We start from the raw sequence: 20,287 nt of genomic DNA, 5'->3' as shown, positions 1-20,287 counted from the left end.
ATTGACTGAAGGGTGTGTACCCTTGTGTACTCCTGCTGACACACACTCTCTCTCACACACACACACACACACACACAGCTGGCTCGGGTTAGATTAATGTGACGCTCGGTATGTTGCAGCAGCAGCCTATTACAGGCAACGGGCCCAGCTCAGGCCGGGGGCTCGCGTTAAACACTCACCCGCGAATGCACGGCTTGAACTCGGTGCACCCTCCGCCACACCACCGCTCCGATGACGCGGGCCTCGAGGGAACGGAAAACGGCCACGAAAACAGACGTGACATCGGGGACATTTTGCAACAAATCATGACCATCACCGACCAAAGTCTGGACGAAGCTCAGGCAAAGTGAGTAAAAAAAATCCGCCTTGATTTTTATTGCTTATGATCCGATTTTGGCTCGATGCCCAAAAACAAACTTTGAGCATGAAGTTGCTAGCTGCACAAAGCTACACAGCTTAGCATACACGCATTATATATAAAATACTAAATAAGGACACACATTTGCAGCTTGATAAAATGTTTGTAAAAAATTGCACATTTTCTACAAATGTTTAATTTAGTTTAATCGCGTTGTTGTTGTGTTTTTATTGTATTGTTTACGTTGTTGTTGTTGCTAACTAGCCTCCTATTTATCCTGCACCGAGAACCTCGCTTTAAAGTTCCCAAAACCCTCTTTATAAAACATAAAATACAAAATACAAACTTCACACAAGTCAATAATCACATTACAGCGATTATAGCTTGTATTTATGTATTTATTTTTGTGTACTATAATAGAGGACGAGTGTCGGCTAATCCGCAGTCCAGGGGAAGTTTCTTAACATTGAAATGTTAACATAAATAAAACTTTGGACAATTTTTTTCCGGGTGTTTTATAAACCTGGAGATGAAGATTAATTGTATATTTGATGCATATTAGAGAGTTATGTTTTGGTATTTTTTTTTAAAGGAAGCTAATCGCTAATATTTCTTTAAACCCTACAGAAAACATGCCCTGAACTGTCACCGAATGAAACCGGCTTTATTCAGCGTGTTGTGTGAAATTAAAGAAAAAACAGGTACGTTTAATTGATGTGCATTAATATTGCACTTTTTAAAAAATGTTAACTAATTTATTAAAAAGTTTATTGTATTTGTAAGCAGGCCATTGAAAGAGAGAGAGAGAGAGTGAGAGAGAGACGCCATGTTGAACAAAGCGACAATCTGAGGTTAATGGCGTAAAGCACACAGACCTCTTTTGTCCTTTTTTAACATTTGTTTATTAATTATTATTGTATTAATGAGTGTAAATTAACTCGTAGATTTTTTGTAAAATAGGATAATGTTTTATGTAACAGGAGCTAGCTAGCTGAATGTGTATCTATATGTGGTATGTGTGTTTATTTATTTATTTTTATTTATATTTATATATAAATATATACACACACATTCAGACTTATTGTGTTGATCACATTTTATTATATTTAATTTATTATTAATTTTATTATATTAAGCATCTATTGTAAGTCAGGGGTCCCCGATCATGGGGTCACCCAAAAATAATAATAAACCTAATTTTATTTCCATTTTATTGACTTTTGCCGTATGCCAGGTATTTTCTTCTTTTTATCGATAAATTAATAAAGCGCCCACTCGTTCTGCGTTTGATGATCCGAGTTACATTTTAATGATATAAATGTACATTTATTAATAATTTAATCGTTATATATACATGACAGTATACAGGCTTCGTGGCAGAACGCGGACCCCTCGGTCCATGGGGAAAAAAAATCATGTGTTTAACTAATCGAGAAAGTGTCGTCAGGAAGACGTTGATGGGATTTTTTTTTCCTTCCCAGATCAACGTTGTGTAAAAAGTAATCACAAAACGCTCGTGGAAGGAATAATCATAATGAATAAGAATAATGTGCTGTAATATGAAATGAATGGATATTGGAGTGTTATAACTATGTTACTAAGTGTTTTATTCCTCTTGGATGTTCTTGTAATACACGTGTAATTATTGATTGTCTTCTATGAGGGTCTGTTTAACATTTGCGATGGAGCGTCAGTAAGTTTTCTGCCGCAGGATCTTCTGAGAGAGTTGCAGCTGTTGTAACCTAAGCGGTATCTGGAACCAAGTCGTTCCGAGGTGTTACTCAACATTAAATGTATATATATATATATATATATATATATATATATATATATATATATATATATATATATATATATATTATACACACACACACACACACACACACACACACACATGACCTGTTATATGCGGTTGCTTGATTTTTACATGTGGTTGCCAGATGAATCGTAAACCCTTATTGCTTTATTCGATTACATTGCAGATTGATATTAAAAATATTAATGGGCCGTACAACAATAAATTTGCCAAAAAGTTTTGTTCAAAATTTTGTAGCGCAATTTCATACTTGTAGGAATTCACGGTTAACGATCAGTTTGATCGGTCTGGTTTTCCAAGGAGTTACTAGTATTAAAAGCACGGAAAAGCTTCGATTCTGTGCGTTTACGCCTGTGATGTGGTTTGTATTTGACGAGGACACGATGAGAGACTGATGTATAGAATCTGGATGATCATGTTTTAACCTAACGATCATCTCTGCACTTTTTTTTTTTTTTTATCCCAGGTCTGTCCATGCGGAACTCGCAGGAGGAAGAGCCTCCGGACCCGCAGCTCGTCAGACTCGACAACATGCTCCTGGCCGAGGGCGTTGCCGGCCCGGAGAAAGGAGGCGGGGCCGCGGCCGCCGTCTCCGCGGCGACCAGCTCGGGCGGTATGTCTCCAGACAGCTCGCTGGAGCACTCGGACTACAAACAGAAGCTGAGCCAGATTCGCACGATTTACCACACCGAGCTGGAGAAATACGAGCAGGTCAGTAGAGAGAGAGAGAGAGAGAGAGAGAGAGAGAGAGGGCTAAGTTTAGACCGCACACTCAAATCATTACATGATCTGTAACCAGATGTCATTACGATTTACTCGCCCTTCCTGTCGCACAAAGAAAAGAGGAGGAGGGGGTTTCATTATGAATCGTGAAGGAAAATCACATACATGTCATATCACGTGCAACTTCTCTGTATTTGTGCTCAAGGCTGGAAATACGAGGAGCTACGAAGTCTAATTTATACTGGTAAAACCAGAGACAAATCAGATTCAGCTCATTTACATTTACGGCATTTGGCCAGAAGTGTTTACAACCAAGCAGTTGAGTGTTAAGGGCCTTGCTCAAGGGCCCAGCAGTAGCAGCTCTGTGATGCTGGGATCTGAACTAGGGATCTTCTGATCCAGAGTCTAGTGCTTTAACCGCTAAGCTTCTTAAACTGGTAGAGCAGGAGAAATGTAGTGTCCACAGCTATACATGACCAAGAACCAGCTTCAGTAGGTACGTTAATGACATTCGGTACAAATTAGCGAAGAGATCGAATGTGTTCAGGTTCAGTTTTTACATTCCACGAACGTGCCATCAGACGTCACGTCCCGAGGCAGCAGATCAGCACGTCGGATGGAAGAAGGGTTCCGAGAACGCGTATCGAGAAGTCAATAATCTGCGCAGGGAGGGGAAAAGATTCACTTTCATCTAATAGCTGCCACGCAAGAGACCGTATCGATCCAGGATCAGACGCAGGAATCGGTCATCTTGGTTTGAAAAGCGGAAATTGATCGCGGGGATCGTTGTTGGGTGCAGGTTCTATAAAAAAGGGTCGCGCCCTTTTTGGGTCAATTTCGTTCCTGATCTTCCAGGAGAAATTCACTATTAAAGATCTTTCTGAACCAGTGAAGGAAACCGTGAGCATTATGCAAGACAGAAGTTACTGGATCTACTGTGACCTTGATTATTTTTGTTGTAACGGAACGTTCTGGAGTGTTTGATGTCGTTATTGTGTTTGATTTATTAAAGTATATTAAAATGATACTTTTTTTTTTTTTTTTTTTTGTCGAATTCTATTTTTTGTAGCGGATTCTCACACTCGTTTTCCACTTCTTGCTTTTCAGGCGTGCAGCGAGTTCACAACCCACGTGATGAACCTGCTGCGGGAACAGTCGCGCACGGCCCGTGTCCCCGCGTGAGATCGAGCGCATGGTGGCCATCATCCACCGCAAGTTCAGCTCCATCCAGACGCAGCTGAAACAGAGCACGTGCGAGGCCGTCATGATCCTCCGGTCCCGCTTCCTGGACGCCAGGTGCGTGCGTTTTGTGTGCCGTGTTTGCGCGTGTAAATATTTGCGCTCTCGTTTGGATTTGATGATAAGCCGATGAGTTGAGCCCGGTTCGTTGTTTGCACGAGATGTGACTGGTTGAACTGGCGGCGTGTCTCTGTCAGGCGCAAGAGGCGCAACTTCAGCAAGCAGGCCACGGAGGTGCTGAACGAGTATTTCTACTCTCACCTGTCGAACCCTTACCCCAGCGAGGAGGCCAAAGAGGAGCTCGCCAAATCGTGTGGCATCACCGTCTCTCAGGTAACACGACACGTACCAAGGCAGTGAAGAGAGCACCAGGTAAACACTGACAATGCTATTCTGGAGAGTATGAACTGAATAGACGCCACATCTAATCGCTTTGGTAACTGTCTCCATGCACGATGAGGCCGAGCTCCTCTTAGTAACGGAACAGCAAACAAAGCGACGCAATACAACAAAACATTCATACGGTTGTTATAGTGTATGAAGGAAACAGACCGTGTCATGGTGATTGTGGTCCACTACGGCATTCGATCTGTTTCCATCACTTAGTATTAAAACATTTTATTTGTGTTACTACTTGTAACCTTTATTTTCTTATAAAGTAAATAAAAAGTTGCGGCGTCATCGTTTTCGACCAGCCTCCGTTTTTCCCAATTCATGCCGTATTAACGTGGACATGGCCAAAAGGGGTTTCCTCATGGTGTTAGGAGCAGACTCGGCCCGCACAGCTGTGATCGGTTGTTACATTGTGAGGCAGCAGTTGCTATGACTATGCAAACGTTGATCGACTTCCTGTTTCCGTGTTGTAACAGGTGTCCAACTGGTTTGGCAACAAGAGAATCCGCTACAAGAAAAACATCAGCAAGTTCCAGGAGGAGGCCAACCTTTACGCTATGAAGACGGCCATGGGGGCGACGCAGAGAGAGGGGTCGCCACAAACCCCCAACTCCACCGGTACGTCCAACGCTATGGATTTATCTGAAGATTAAGGATTTTTAAAGGTAACGAGGTCAGATCTGCAAGGAGAAGTTTGCTTCTTAGATTTGTGCTGGACATGAAAGCCTCATAAAAGGTCATGGATGGACGTCTGTTTATATTTAAAGCCAAAGGTGCAGAAATGTAAAAAAAAAAAAAAATTGCTGATAAAAAAATACAAATAAAACTCTCCATATAAAAAGAACTGAACCTATTTAGGAAAAAAAAACAGTACTGAATCATGAAGATTTGCTAAATTAAATAGATATTAATAAAATAAAATGTTTATAAAAATTACATATTTGCGCTGTATTTAATTATACATTTGTATCTATATAATATTATATAAATATTATTAAAACTATTAATATTATATTAAATTAATATATTTATTTTATAAAAATATATTGAGGAAAATAAGACATGCATTCAAGCCGAAACAAAAATTGACACTCCAAATAAATCGGATCAGTTGCATCCAAAATGAATAAAAAGACACTTCAAACAAACCGCCTCTAGAGGCTGCCCTCGTTCTGTATAACGCAACCCGGAAAAACTATCCAATGTTTATTTTATTTTTTGCTGATATTAAAAAATCCTCTTGACTTGACTTTTAAACTGGTACAGGTTGAGACCGTGTTCTAACCCACATCGCTAAAACATATATAATCAGACGAACATTCGTAGGAAGTTTTTTTTTGTTAAGATGGATGATCTTTACCTGATTACAAAGCTCGGTTACAAAGCTGAAGAAGCAAACCACGGGCACTAAGGACGTCTTGGTGTAAGGCCAGAATTGTTTTATTTTTATTATAATAAATATTGGAAGTGGTCAACGTTGCTAATAATAATGGATTAAAGCTAGTCGGCACTAATTAGCATAATCCGATCAGTGTAGTATGCTGTTTCTTGTCCTCTGCTGGCTTTCACTTAATATTAAGCGACTCTGACTAAGTAACTAATCAGGCTCGAATGTAATTATGTTATTGTAAATGAAGAGGAAATCAATTGGCCTGGTGGCCACAAGCAATGAGCATGTGTTTTTTACAGATAACCTTATGTCCCACACATATAAAAACACACACACAATACACACATACTTCTCCCAGGCTCAGGGTCCTTCTCGCTCTCAGGGTCAGCTGATCTCTTCCTTGGAGTTCCTCCTGTGAATGGAGAGCAGCCTGGTTACCACATGGGGGCTCAGGTGAGATCCTTTCTCCATCTTATTTCTAAGGTGTGCACGTTTTGTGTGTGTGTGTGTGTGTGTAGTGACATATACTAATATTGCCACCCTCGGTAAATGTGTTACCTTCTATTTATTCCCCTTCGAACAGAAGTCATGGTTGAACAATTTTCTGTTCCAGATGTACAACCCCGATTTCAAAAAAGGTTGATTTTCTCTGATGATATCGATCAAAGCCTCCATTAGTGTTTTAGAGCAGAGAAATTTAGAGAAATGCTTCCATTCAGAAAATGTCTTTTTCAGGGAAGACCTTTGATATTTGAGCAAAACAATACTAACTGCATAGTGCACAGTACAAGAGCATGACTTTGTAAAGGTCTGGGTGCTGAACTGGCCTGGCTGCATTTGAAAACAAACACAACAAAGGACACTAAGAACTGCTAAGCAGCTAAAATCCTATATTAGACACCGTATAGCTCCTAAACCAAAAAAAAAACTTTTTTTGAGACCTGTTGCAGCCAATTTTATTTATTTATTTATTTTTATATATTTTTTGATTGTTCGTTTTATTGCTAATAGAATATGGATTGGCAAATCATTGCATTCTATTTTTATTTCCATTTTCTTTTTCTTCTAATTTTTCACACTTTTTTCAAATCAGGGTTGTAAAATATCTACTTCAAATACGTTGTACTGCCAATAATTGGGCCACACGTATATTTATTAAAGGTCTTTTTATTTATTTATTTTTTTAAATGCAAAAACTGTGGTGTTTGCAATTGTTTATCAATGACTACGGATTCTTTTTGTACATTTTGTCTTCTTTGCTCGTATTTATCAAGGGTGCCAATATTAGTGGAGGGAACTGTATATTATTATATCCATTATAAGAATTGTGTGTGGACGCACCTAAACTTCCTTGTCCTCTCTCTCTCTGGTAGGACTTGCGCTTTTCAGAAAGACTGTATAGTCCCAGAGAGAGCCGGGTGAGATCATTACACGCGCATGCTCATACTCGACCCATCATTACAAACTCCGACAAATTGGAAGAGAAAAAGAACCCACCACGAGAACATTGTACATTGCTGTTCTGGGTGACTGTAAAGAGAATACAGAGAGCTGAATAGTCCACAAGTTTCCATCAACCCGCACACGTTCAATTTTAAACCACTTTTCCATAAATGAGTTCAGAATCCGTTGTCAAACACCAGATAGATCTTGGACATTGATGATATGAGGGTCACAGTTGCATTTCATTTGGGGATTTTCCATATTCAAATAAGATCGTTTTCCAGATGTTCGAAATAAACACCTTGATGAATGTAATGTTGAAGAGGATTTTTGCATTGAGGATCGAATTCTCAAGGGAGCTCCATTATTAATATAAATATTCTACGATAATGCGAACCATCATTGGGAAAGTTTTATATTCATTCAAATGCCATTCATTCAGTGTGTAATTAATACAAAAATAGATTCTGCAATTTTTAGAGGAATTTGAGAAACACAAGTCAGGTCAAGAGGCTTTTTTAATATCAGCCATCTTGTTTAATAAAGGCTGACTGATTGCTGGAGCTATCGGCAAAAAATTAAATAAACATTAGATAGTTTTTCCGGGTTACATAACACAGAAGTGTGTTAATTTCAGATTACATGAATTTACAAGTCTCCGTTTTAAATAATGAGCCGCGACTTTTCCCCCACACTCATTCAGAACCAATTTCCCGATCGTGTCCTCGTGTGCGCTCAGTGACCTACATGGTTTGCTCAGTAAATGCGACGTTTAAAAAAAAAAACATTAATACGATAGTGTGCGCATCGTTATAATACTAGCTCACTTTAAAAAAAAAACGTTTAAGCAATCCAGTGGTAAGACACATCTGGTTCTGAACATCTGTCTGTAAAGAAAGATGTTCACATTAGTGCATGCTCCTGGCGTTTGTATCTGAGTGGGTTTTATGGCAAACTACAGGAGACAGAATAAATTCCACAATTATGCTTTTTGAGCTGAAATCTAGTTATGGATTTTTGGCTGTAATCTGGGAAGTTTTTTCAGAAAAAGTTTGGAATGCTGCGCTCTTTTTTAAAATGAATTATCAATAAAAACGAAACTTGTAAATGAGATTTACAGTATTACAATGTTGAGATTTTGCTTTGTAATATTTCTGATGTGTACAAAGGGAACGTATTTACAGCTGTATCGGGCATTTCCAGTGGGCGGAACTTAGGTCCTGACCTTATTTCTCCCTGTAGTGTCTTGCTTAAAGGATTCTCAGGCGTTTACTAATAGTATTGGCACCCACTGATTGATTAAAACAGTAAATGTGAACTTTGCGATGAATGAACTGTTTGATGTTTTACAGATTTTTTTAAACGTTTTTCAAAAACGTGCAAGAATTGTACAAGTTTGAGTTGTTGTATTGTAGATTATTTCATGTTATTTATGAGGCTCTTATTTCTCGTGTCTATGTGCAGACTAACGGGAGCTGGCAGGATCAGAACACGCCTCCTTCTCCAACCGGAAGCGACGCCTCTGACAATTCAGACTGAGGGCAAGCGCTGGTTCCAGACGCGTCCATGATACGAGGAGAAAACAGAGAGAGAGCGACTTTCACTCTTCTGCCAAAGTGCAGTGTTTTTAGGTTTGTTTTTTTTTTTTTTTTTTTTGTTAAAAAAAAAAAAGTCAATATCTGGAACGTGTGTGCGCACAAGAGAAAAAGGAGGAAACGGCTTTTATTTAGGCTCATGTACTCGTCCGTTTAGTTTTTTGGTTTATAGTTTATTTCTTTCTTCATTAACTACTTCCACTACGCGTTACTGCAATATTCGGGTTCTGAAGAACGAGGAGAAATGTTAGGTAAGCCGCATTATGTCTGCTTTTATAACTCTAATACTATTGTTACTGTTATCACTGCTATTCTAACCCTATATTGTTTCTTTCGAAGCTCAGATTGAGAATTGGCACGGTTTAAAGGGGCAATAGAGAATAATCCAAAGATCGTTTTTGTCTTCTGTGTTTTTTCGTGTGTGTGTGTGTGTGTGTGTGTGTGTGTTTCTCTTTCTTTTTTTTTCTTTCTTTCTTTCTTTCTTTTTTTTTACTGTGTGTACTGTGTTTTTTTTTTTTTTTTTTTTCTTTCCAGAACGGGGTGCGTTTTGCCGTCTTTATTTACGGTTTGAATGCGTATATCCACAGTGCTGTCTTTCTCTGTACAGTGAAACACCTGTATTCTCTACCTCTTTTACAATAAAGACTGTCTGTGTACACATTCAACCGCAGCTTTTCATTTCACCGTGAAGTCCCGGGCCAGGGGCGATTATTAATACCATTTGACCCTTTTGGCGCACCAGATGTAGTCGATTGGGCCGAGATGTGTTCTGTGTCCTGTATTTTTATTTTTTATTTTTTTTAAATACAAAACCATGACTATGCATATCTGCATATCTTCTATTCAAACCTCTCCACCACCATTGGAAAGACCAAAGAGCTGTCAAAGGATGTCAAGGGCAAAATTGTAGACCTGCACAAGCCTGAAATGGGCTACAAGACCATCAGATTATACTGTGTAGTTTATACAATACGGTACAGTAAATTGCACTGTTTTGCTTAATTGTGTACTGTAATTTATTAAATTAACAAATTACATATCACCTGTATATCACTAGCTTTACTCTTTATTCATTTATTTTATATTATTTTTAGTGATGAAGATTCAGCATCATATTAAACATCTATTAAGAGTATAATATTGCAGTAAAAGAAATATCCAAGTATTAAACTGTATCACATGACCCAAATTGTATTATGACCTCATTTTACAATAGCATGACTAGCTGGAACACAAACATTATTATGATGTCATCAGCTGATCGACTAAGATTGTTCATCACTTAGACATTTCTAGAATTCGCACGAGGGTCTGAATATTTTCTGAATGCACTGTTTATATAATTTTACAGTGATAAAGATTCAATTTCATATATGTAAACTATCCAGTGTTTTCTAATAAGAAATATCACAAGCCCTAAATTGTAGTATGACATCATAAAGGTCAAGACTACTTCGACTGAACATCCGACAGTTGACTTCATGAGATGATAAAAAGTTTTTAAGACTATTAAACAAACAGGTTTATTTTACAAATGTAAGTTTTATACAGGTTAAAAAAAAAGACAGGGCAATACGTCATTTTATTTATACAATAATACATACAGCTGGGGCCAAAAGCCTAAATCCACTACCAGTCCATTGGTTTGTACAATTATATTACATTATTTCTTACGTATAATAAAAAGCAATAGTAATAACACTAAAAATAACCCCATCCACAAACTTGATATTAGATCAGCATACAATATATGGACATGTGACCACAAGATTCATATGTACTTTTTAAACGTCACATTCTACATTGAGTCCCCATTTAATGTTCCACTAGATTTCAGAGTGTGCCTGTGAAGACTTATAGCAGGAGATCTTCCACGCCAATCCGTGTAAAGCATATCTTCAAGGAGCTGGATATGTGCACAGGTGCATTGTGATGCTGAAACAGGTTAGGATCTCCTAGTTCAAGTGGAGGATAAATTTTATGCTACACCAACCCAAGACGTCATATACAATTGTGTGCCCAAAACTTTGTAGCAACAGTTCGGGAAAGAACCACAAATGGCTGTAAAATTAATTTAATGTCCATATAATGTATATTTGCTTTCTATACGAGGTGGTATCTAAAGGTTTCAAGACTAACTGGTGCTGTTCTGCACACGCCAGAAGAACATCACTGGAGGGCGACGAGAGATCAGGAACACGAGCTCGACCCCCGGAAATGTCTAAACCCTTCAGCAACTTCTGCATAATGATTGTCGGAGAACAATCCACATGGTCCTACTCACTGGATTTGGCCCCTGTGGACTTCATCTCGAAGATGAAGATTCAACTTAAAGGTCGCTGTTTTGACGCCGTTGAGGAGATCCAGCGTGAATTGCAGAAGGTTTAAACAAAAGACTTCCAGGACACATTGCAGAAGTGTCAGGCATGCTGGGAGCACTATATTGCTGCAATGGGACTATTTTGAAGGTAATAGCATGTAAATGCAGATAAATGAAGTCTTGAAACCTTTTGATACCACCTCGTATATATATACATGTATTAGTGAAAAGTGCTTGGCAGTGGAATTAGACTTTTGGAACTTCTTGCAATACAGAGTGTCATAAAAATCCATCACGATCACATAACAGTCTGTACTGACATGGCCTCAGTATTAACCACCTCGCTTTGAGATTTGGACTTGTTACTCTTCTTCCTCTCTCTCCCAGAGTCTGTGTTACACTCCATCCCTGCACTTCTGCTCTCTGATTGGCTGGTACTTGGCTTAGGATGGGGCACAACCACTATTTCCACTTGCTCATTAGGTAGTGTTTCAGGTAGGACATTGACAACCGGCTCTGGTTGGTTGGCACTGAAGCGACGCTGGAGAGCTGGCTGAGTGCAGGAGAACGAACGCTGCCGGGGTGCCGGCTGAGGACACAGGATGTTGGGTGTCATTGCTCTGTGGACTTGGTGAGCTGCTTCTCTTTCTTCTTCTTCAGCTTCTGAGGTCACTTCCTGGAGTGTGCTGATTGGACGGGATGTCCGACTGAGAACCCTGGGGCTGACCAGTGCCGTCGTGGAATGGGTTGTCATTGGCCGCCAGCTTTGGGCCTGAACATATTGCCAGTCACTGTGGAGAAGAAAAAAGATATAGCTGTAATTTGCACTAATTTTCATACAGTCAATTTGCACTGTAATATATACAGACGGTGCTCCTGGGAATTGATGCTTATCCAAGAGTAGTAACCCATGAGTGATAGCGTGTTTTTTTGCATATTAATCATACACAATCTGCTCTTGCATAGTATTTTATTCTTAGATTAAGCTCAATACAATTTTTATGGCTAGAAATGAGATTGTGAGTCTTGACTAGGTTTTTTGCAGTAAGAGATCCTTTCAGTTTACAGATCACAGACAAGACAAAAACTCTCTCAAGACAGTTCTGGACACAAGTCCAAATGTACGAGTGACTTATCCTGACATCCTGTTGGTGGATTCCAAGATAATGCCCAAAATCCATCCAGTAAATTTTTCTGCTTTTCATCTGAGTAACTTATATTGCAAACATTACCTGGGCTGGGGTGAAGACAGGTCCCTCGGTCCAACAACCCCAGAAAAGGAGGCACTTCTTCCTGGCAGACATGGGGGCGATGCCGCCCACGGGGAATACATGTAAGTGCGATCATCCCAAAGCACCTCGGTAGCTGGGGCCACAGGTAACGGGCTCTGGTGAACCCTGTAGCCTAATAAAAGCTCAAAGATCTGATGATGGTATCCTTCCTGGGCCACATCTATTGGCCGACGCCCCCTGCGGTCCATCAGTTCTTGATTGGCACCATTTAGAAGTAGGAATCTGGCGGTATCATAGCAGCCGTGGAGAGCAGAAAGAAACAGAGCCGTCTCACCCTGGAAATAAACAGGTCCTTGAATTCAACCATAACCAAGTTATCTGAAATATGTGACAGTATGAAAAAAAAAACAGGGCTACCTTACCTTATGGTCCTGCATGTCCACAGCAGCACCATAACGTATCAGCGTCCTTGCTAATGAAAGGTGGTTCACTGAGCATGCCCAGTGCAGGGCGGATCTCCCTAGCAGAGAGAGTGGATTTAGAGAGGAAGGAAATAAAGGATAGAAGAGGCTCCATCATACACAAAGACGCAAACATAAGCATGCAATGGCTTCAGGGGGTTATGAAGGAAAATTTTTCAAAGTAAGAAAACCATGAAAGAAGTGGAAGAAGAAGAAGAAGAAGCGGTGAATAGTGTTTTTGTTAAATAGGGTCTAAAGAGCTTGCGAAAGGAATTCGATGAAATCAGTTGAAATGAAAGCTGTTACAAAAGCAGTCACACTCAATGCGCCACAGCACATTAACTTTGTTCAGACTCATCGGATGGAATTAGGAGTTCTGAGAGCAGAGCAATACAGTAGGAAAGGACAGAGGAAGAGAAGGAGGAAAATGGGGAGATCAGAGAAATGCATGTTACTCCCCATCTACCCATCAAGCCATATCTATTTAGACCTTTAAAACCCTATTCAGGAATCAGTGCAACTATGTAGGTATTATATCTAGGTATTATAATTCATAGGCCCCCTACAACGTCTCAAGTGATATGGTAGGGGTGGTTTTCAGAAGTCCAAGAATGACCCAACAAGGTTTTTCTCCCATGCAGGTGAAAGTGAGCAGTCAGCTATGAAGATTACGGGACATGTGAGCATATGGAACTCGCCACATTTACCACCAGTGGTGGACAAAGTAAACAAACCATGTAGTTGAAGTAGAGATGCACTTGGTAAAATATGACTCCAGAAAAAGTGTCCCTTTCAACTTTCACTTGAGTAAAAGTACAAAATTATTTGCACTCAAATGTACTTAAATATCCAAAATATTTAAGAGTCAAACACTTATTGATATCTATATAATAAAATATATTAAGTTCGATATAGTTCAATATAAAAGTTCGAGTCTGGAGTTTTTTTCATCATTTATTCCTCTCTAAATGTTCTGTTGAACTGATGCTGAACTCTATATTGGTGATCAGTAGATACACCGAGCACCAATCAAAATGTGTTCAAAAATCTAGTGCAAAGGTGAATAGAGGCTGTAAAAGCAGTAAAGGGTGACACCCCAAAGCAATGCCCATGGTTTTGGAAAGTGATATTCATCAATCACATCTGGTCATATGTTCGAAAACACATTTGGCCACTTAGCATATAAAGAATTACACAAAAAATACAGAAACTAAGGTTTGGGGTAAAGAGTAGACAGATTGAAAGCAGTTCTTGATATGACTTTGAAGGCCACAACAGACACTCCAGTTACCTCCATTTAACAGAACCAGGTTTAATAAGTAAAGTGCTGATTACCGGTGTGGTCGGTGTTATTGACCGGCACTCCAGCTCTGAGCAGTTCCAGCACCACTCGATCAAGGCCACTTCTCACAGCTCGGATCAGAACCACAGAACCATCAGGTCCACACCACTGCACTGGGGTTGACTAGGAGGTAAAAATAATTATAATAATGATGAATAATGAATAATTAGGAATGAAATAATAAAAGGTCCTTGTGAATATTACCAAGTTGCCAGTACCAAGTTGCCAGTATTGGGCCCTTGAGCAAGGCCCTTAACCCTCAAGTGCTCGGTCGTATAAATATGGTAATTGTAAGTTGCTTTGCAAATTGGCGGAAATTAGGGTTGCAAAGTGGAAAATTTCTCTGGGAACTTCATCTGGGAAATTTTGGAAATATTCCAAGTTGGGAACCTCCCAGGACTTTATAAGAATTTGGGGGAATTGATGGGAATTAATTTAGAAATTTGGAGTACTTTACATGAACTGTATAATATACAAACATAAATCTAAAAATGTTTTGTTTGGTCATAAGATGACGCATGTAAACTAATACGGATTTAAAAAAAAAAATTTATTTCTGACTGATTTAATTGTTAGTAAAAGTTTGTTTGTAAATGTATGTAATATTTATGTAATGTATGTGAACACACATCAAGATAACCTGCAATTTTATAAAGTCCAAGTTTATTCCCAGTAATTCCAGTTAATTCCCATATATTCTAGTTAATGCTCATGGAAAGTTTTCAGTTTTAAAGATTAATCGAATTTTGAAACCCTACTCTGGGTTGCGTCTGTCAAATGGCGTTAATGTAAATTAATGTAAAAATGTCTGAAAGTTTATATTTGACAACGTATTAGGAGCAATTTAATATTATGCCCCTAAATTAATTGCCTGTAAGATCCTATTGTGGATAAATGAGGGTCCTTTGCAATTATGTGAAGGTTAAAATGGATGTGGCGGCTCATTGGTTACGCCATTGGACTATTCCATGTTTTTGATGCTTGATTTGGTCTGCAGGAAGCGAAATATTTTTACTCTGAATTCAAATGACAACGTTAAACCAGACTACGTTCTTATTATTGACCATTCTTGGTTCCACCTACAGATCTTGTTTCAATCCTTCTACTTCTCAGCAAGATTTGCCTTTTCGAAACACTTTTAAAAATGATGAACACTCACATTGCTTGGCGTCCTCATATGTGTAGCAATGGAGTTCCTGTCCCACCGTCTAGGCGGACCTGGAAATTATGGTGAAACCATGTTAACACAATGAAACTTGTACCTATCTGAGACACTATCATAAACCTGACTTGTCTGTCTTACTTATAGGGACTTGCTGGTGACTGTTGTTGAAATGTTTCTGATCTGGAGATCTGTGGTCACAGATTGTCCTGCTGATGTCCTCCATTGAGCTCTGGGTCACGTCCGTGTCACTGCCAATGTCCAAGGTCTTTTTAAGAGGCCTGCAGTGATAATGTGCCCAGAAGACATTAGCAAATTTTCCTCACACAGCTTGACCGATAGATCAATGGTGTTTTTTACGGCCTAAATCTGTTATAGTTACAGATAACCCGAGTAAACAAGCTGGGTGTCAGGATGGGAACAGGAAGGATGGTGGAAGAGCTATTTTTGTCTTTGGAACACATGTTCTCTTGACCTTTGGCACAGCTCTAAATGTCACAACTTTGTTTATATTTCACAAACAAATGGAACAAGGAATTCGATTGCTTAATGAACCATTCAAAGAAATTTCGAATGGACAAAGTAACCTCACCTCATCCGAATGGCATCCTCTCCGAGGGGTTCCCTACGCTTCTTTCCTAAGTCCTTCCCTTTCTTCTTCTTTTTCTTTACACCATTTCTGTCCTTCTCCCTTGCTATCCTTCCGTTCCTTTTGTTCTGCTCAGCGGAGCGCTGTGTCCAGACTTCACTCTCATCATTGTTTCCAGTTGCAGTAGACCTATGATGCACTCTGTCTCCTCGTTCTCTCCTCTGCCGTCTTCTCCAGAACCATACCATCATGGCCAGTGCCACAACAGCCAGCGATACCCCGATGCCCACTGCAATACCAACCACGGGCCACAGCCATGGAGGAGAACCTGTATTGTAAAGCATAGACAAGATAAGGAAAAAATGGTTATAATGGCTCTTTTACACTGCAATAGAAAATAGAAATGGAACAAGGTTGGCAAATGAAAAATAAGAAAATAAAATGTTAGCCGTTTTGTGTGGTCAAGCATACCATCCTGGGTGGGAGGCTCTGTCAGTGTGATCTCCTTATTGATGCCCCGGATGCTAATGAGCATGTGGATATATGGTGCGACGTAGGATGGGGCTTGGCCCAATATCATCAAGACATTCAGGAAATCAGCTGCCTCGGATGCATAGGGGAAACAAGTGTGAGATAACTCGGAGCATGGCCTGTTATCCACTTGTAGGAACAGTAATGACCTGAATTAAAACAAAATAAACACATGGATTGAAGTTACTTATTGACCGAATGACAAAATGTGAATGCTGAATCGATATTATTCCTTTTTTACTGTTTTGACAATGTTACAAATTAGTAGCAAAATAATTAGGGGTAAAGACATTCAGGGAATTATTGTTGGGACTATTTGGACCAAGACAATTTGGTTGTCTATAAATATATATATATATATACTCCAGTACTCATGTTAGTTCTCACTCTCCAGTGTTCTGTATTGTGGAAAATTTATGATCAAACTCTTGCTGTCACCCAAATAAGAATGGGTTCCCCTTTTGAGTCTGGTTCCTCTCAAGGTTTCTTCCTCATTACATATAAGGGAGTTTTTCCTTGCCACCGTTGCCATGGCTGTTTATCAGGGATAAATGCACACCATTCACCTTAACTGTTGATTTCTGTAAAGCTGCTTTGAGACAATGTCTGTTGTGAAAATCGCTAATAGAAATAATCTTGACTTGACTTGTTGGGCTTAGAAATGTCAGCACCAAATTCTGTGGCATTTGCTGATCACTAAATTTGGCATTATTTTCTTTGCTGAATTATTGCTAAACTACTATTCTCAAAATAAATGGACCATGCAATTTATTTATTTTTTAAGCCATCTTGCAAGGGTGGAGGTCGAGGCCCAAGAACAGCTGGGCCAATAACCTAAAAGTGGCAGTCTGGCACTCGAGCAATTCTAACAAACATTTACATTGATGGCATTTGGCAGATGACCTTATCCAGTACGACTTACAACTGAGCAGTTGAGGGTTAATTGCCTTGCTCAAGGCCCCAGCAGTGGCAGCTTAGTGGTGAACTTGTGACCTTCCGATCCAGAGTTTAATGCCTTAACCATTGAGCTCCCACCAAACCCTACCATCATTCCTTAACTACAGAGTTACCAATGGATCTATACTCATAACATCAAATGCAAGAAAATGATTTTCATACCTGTTGCTCTTGTAGTTAGGTACTTGTTGGTGCAGCTCTATCAGCTGATCAGCATCCATAGCAAAGAAATCATCACTGGGCTTAAGAGGCACCACCCCTCTCAGTTTGACGCTGGTCTGGAGCAGGACGCTAAGAGCCCAAAGTAATGAACTGTTCTCTAATGGCATTTTCTGGAAAGGAATCGCTGTATGCACTATCAGAGATCCTTTGGCCCAATTGGGTCGCTGTTTTTTAAAGTTTTTTATACAGTCTAATCCGTCCCAACCACAGGGGGCAGTGTTGCAGCCCATATCACAGTTAGTGTTGTCGAAGTGGTTAAGGCAGTACTGAATGTAACGGGAGCTGTAAGAGAAGATGATAGAACAGTTCTTAGTCCTTGCTTTTGGACATTGTACAAGCAGACAATCAAATTACTCTTGCCGTACAATCAGACACAAGACACAATCAGATTCTTACTTGCAAGCCTCTCTGGGTTTAACGCAGTCGAAACCGTCTTTCAGGCACTGGGAGCCGGAGCATTCCGCATCACACACACCATTCCCAAACTTAGTTTTGCACATTTTGTCTGTAGGACAGCTGCTCCAGTGGTCATTTGGCGATGGTTTAAAGAGAGCAAACCCTTGGGAAATCAAGGAAAATGAAATATTGATTATTTTTCAATTAATTATCCTAATTTGTTCACCCACAGATATTCCTAATGCTACTATTTGAACTATTCCAGCAGGTCAAATGACTAAAACTATTGCTTCCCCCAAGAACTACCTCTTGCTGAAACACTGATACTCGCACTTTTTCCCTGTTTTTGTCTCTGTTTATATGCACTATATTTCCAAAAGTATTGGGTCACCTGGTCATAGTACGGTATGTGATGTTTGAGCATCGCATTCCACATTTAGTTCCAATTTGCTCTTATAAATCCCTCCACTTTTCTGCCACTAGATTTTGGAGTGTGTTAATGGATGTTTGTGTTCATCAGCCACAAGGGTGTTACGAAAGGCAGGTACTGATGTAGGTGAGGTGAGGAGGCCTCAAGTGCAGTCAGCGTTCACATTCATTAATCCTCAACTGCCAAAATGCTATAAATGTAAGTAATAAATAAAATAATAGTATTTTATAAATAAGGGATTTTCTGCCCTGTTTGAACAGTTAAATCAGAAGCAGGAATAGCCATGCTGTAAAAAGTAAAAAAAAATCGGGCAAACACCACAAAGGCCCGAAAGGCGTTTTCTTGGCCTGAGACCAAATGGGAAACAGGAAACTCAGACTCTACACAAACAGGAAAAGTGAACCAGAAAGAGGTCTGCAGCAACAGGAAATGGAGTGGAGTAGGAGTTGGTCAGGGTTGAAGGGCAACACTATGGTGATGATGAACGTAATGGAGAGGAACAATAGACTAACAGGTGTGGAGAACAATGAAATCTTTCACAGACCACAACAACTGAAAAAAAGACAGGATTGTTCTTGGCTATGCATGAATTAAAAAAAAAACGTTAAATCACTTTTACGTTGAATATTGATAGTTTGGGTTTTCAATAACACGTCAGTGGTAACATTTAATGATGCATGAATTTTAGGTAATTTTTTTTCACAAGCAAAATCACAGAAATTGTCTGAATAAATCCAACGTTTTGTTCATTTTATAGTTTTATAATGTAATAATTAAATGCCCAGGACATTTGGAATTACATTTCTTCACAACCACATTCGGGTGAAAAAATGGGATTTTATCACCATCCATTTCACACATCTATAAAACCTCTCATCAGTTCATCCATCCACCAATTACATTCTGCCTTCTGTATCTGATGCTGCATTCTCGTGTTGTATTCATTTGCCATCTATCACTTTTCTTGTCATTCCTCCCTCTTATTCCAGCATGCAGTTAACCTACAACACACCCATAAATAAAAGGATCTATATATTTATCTTATCTATCTTTTCATACATTAGACCTCATTTAGATTTTTTTTTTCATTATTCGGTCCACATACATATGCTTGTCTTTTTTATTCATTCATCCATCATTTACATCTGTCTATTTATCCCTCATCTACACATCAACATACTTTTCCTTTCATCTATTTGCATTGACGTTGCATTTAAAAATGATCCTTCCCTCCATTCATCCTTCAATCTATCCGTTCATCAAGACGATCTGGACTTACCATGACATAAACTGCTGATGGGCCATAACATAAAGATCAGAAGATCCTCCACCAGGACCATAGTAAATATTTAGTCCCAAAAGGTTCCTCCTGATTTCCTTCTAACCTGAAACTCAGATCACAAGCAAGTCGTCTGTGTGCAGAACTTTTCCCTCATGGACGAGTCTGTATATCTTTTTGAATCCCAGATTTTTTTTCCCTCTTGAACCCCATGCTAAAATACCCCGGGTCGTGTGAACCGTTATGTCCACGCCTCCTTAATTTATTCCCTCATTCTTTTTCTGCACATATCTGGACTACTTCCTGCCACTGTGTGGAAAAGAATAGGAGTATGAGTGTGTATGTGTGTGTGTCTTGAGGCTGGGTTGCAGATCTGGAGGTGTTTTTTAAATTGCAGGAATCTGACTTC

General features: G+C 39.4%; 2 protein-coding genes across 2 annotated transcripts; one reads left to right on the top strand and one right to left on the bottom strand.

The window, feature by feature from the left end:
* The first annotated feature begins 36 nt into the window (after window positions 1-36).
* On the top strand, window positions 37-9,622 carry pbx2 (pre-B-cell leukemia homeobox 2). Its single transcript, XM_046833531.1, is given in 9 exon segments — window positions 37-346; window positions 986-1,059; window positions 2,641-2,885; window positions 4,005-4,057; window positions 4,059-4,193; window positions 4,334-4,469; window positions 5,006-5,147; window positions 6,278-6,372; window positions 8,827-9,622. Coding segments are annotated over 9 exon segments (1,191 nt in total). The 5' UTR covers window positions 37-110; the 3' UTR covers window positions 8,902-9,622.
* notchl (notch receptor, like) lies at window positions 9,488-20,134 on the bottom strand. Its single transcript, XM_046833530.1, has 11 exons — window positions 19,879-20,134; window positions 18,170-18,332; window positions 17,714-18,055; window positions 16,535-16,743; window positions 16,067-16,391; window positions 15,616-15,755; window positions 15,472-15,530; window positions 14,306-14,435; window positions 12,932-13,029; window positions 12,510-12,844; window positions 9,488-12,068 (listed from the first exon to the last, which is right to left on the bottom strand). Exons 1-11 carry the CDS (start codon window positions 19,937-19,939, stop codon window positions 11,576-11,578), a joined length of 2,355 nt encoding a protein of 784 aa, XP_046689486.1. The 5' UTR covers window positions 19,940-20,134; the 3' UTR covers window positions 9,488-11,575.
* Window positions 20,135-20,287: the final 153 nt, after the last annotated feature.

Source organism: Silurus meridionalis, chromosome 21 (genome assembly GCF_014805685.1).
Source record: "Silurus meridionalis isolate SWU-2019-XX chromosome 21, ASM1480568v1, whole genome shotgun sequence".
NCBI lineage: Eukaryota > Metazoa > Chordata > Actinopteri > Siluriformes > Siluridae > Silurus > Silurus meridionalis.
Note: the sequence above shows the minus strand (reverse complement) of the source record. Positions and strands in the feature narration are given on the sequence as shown.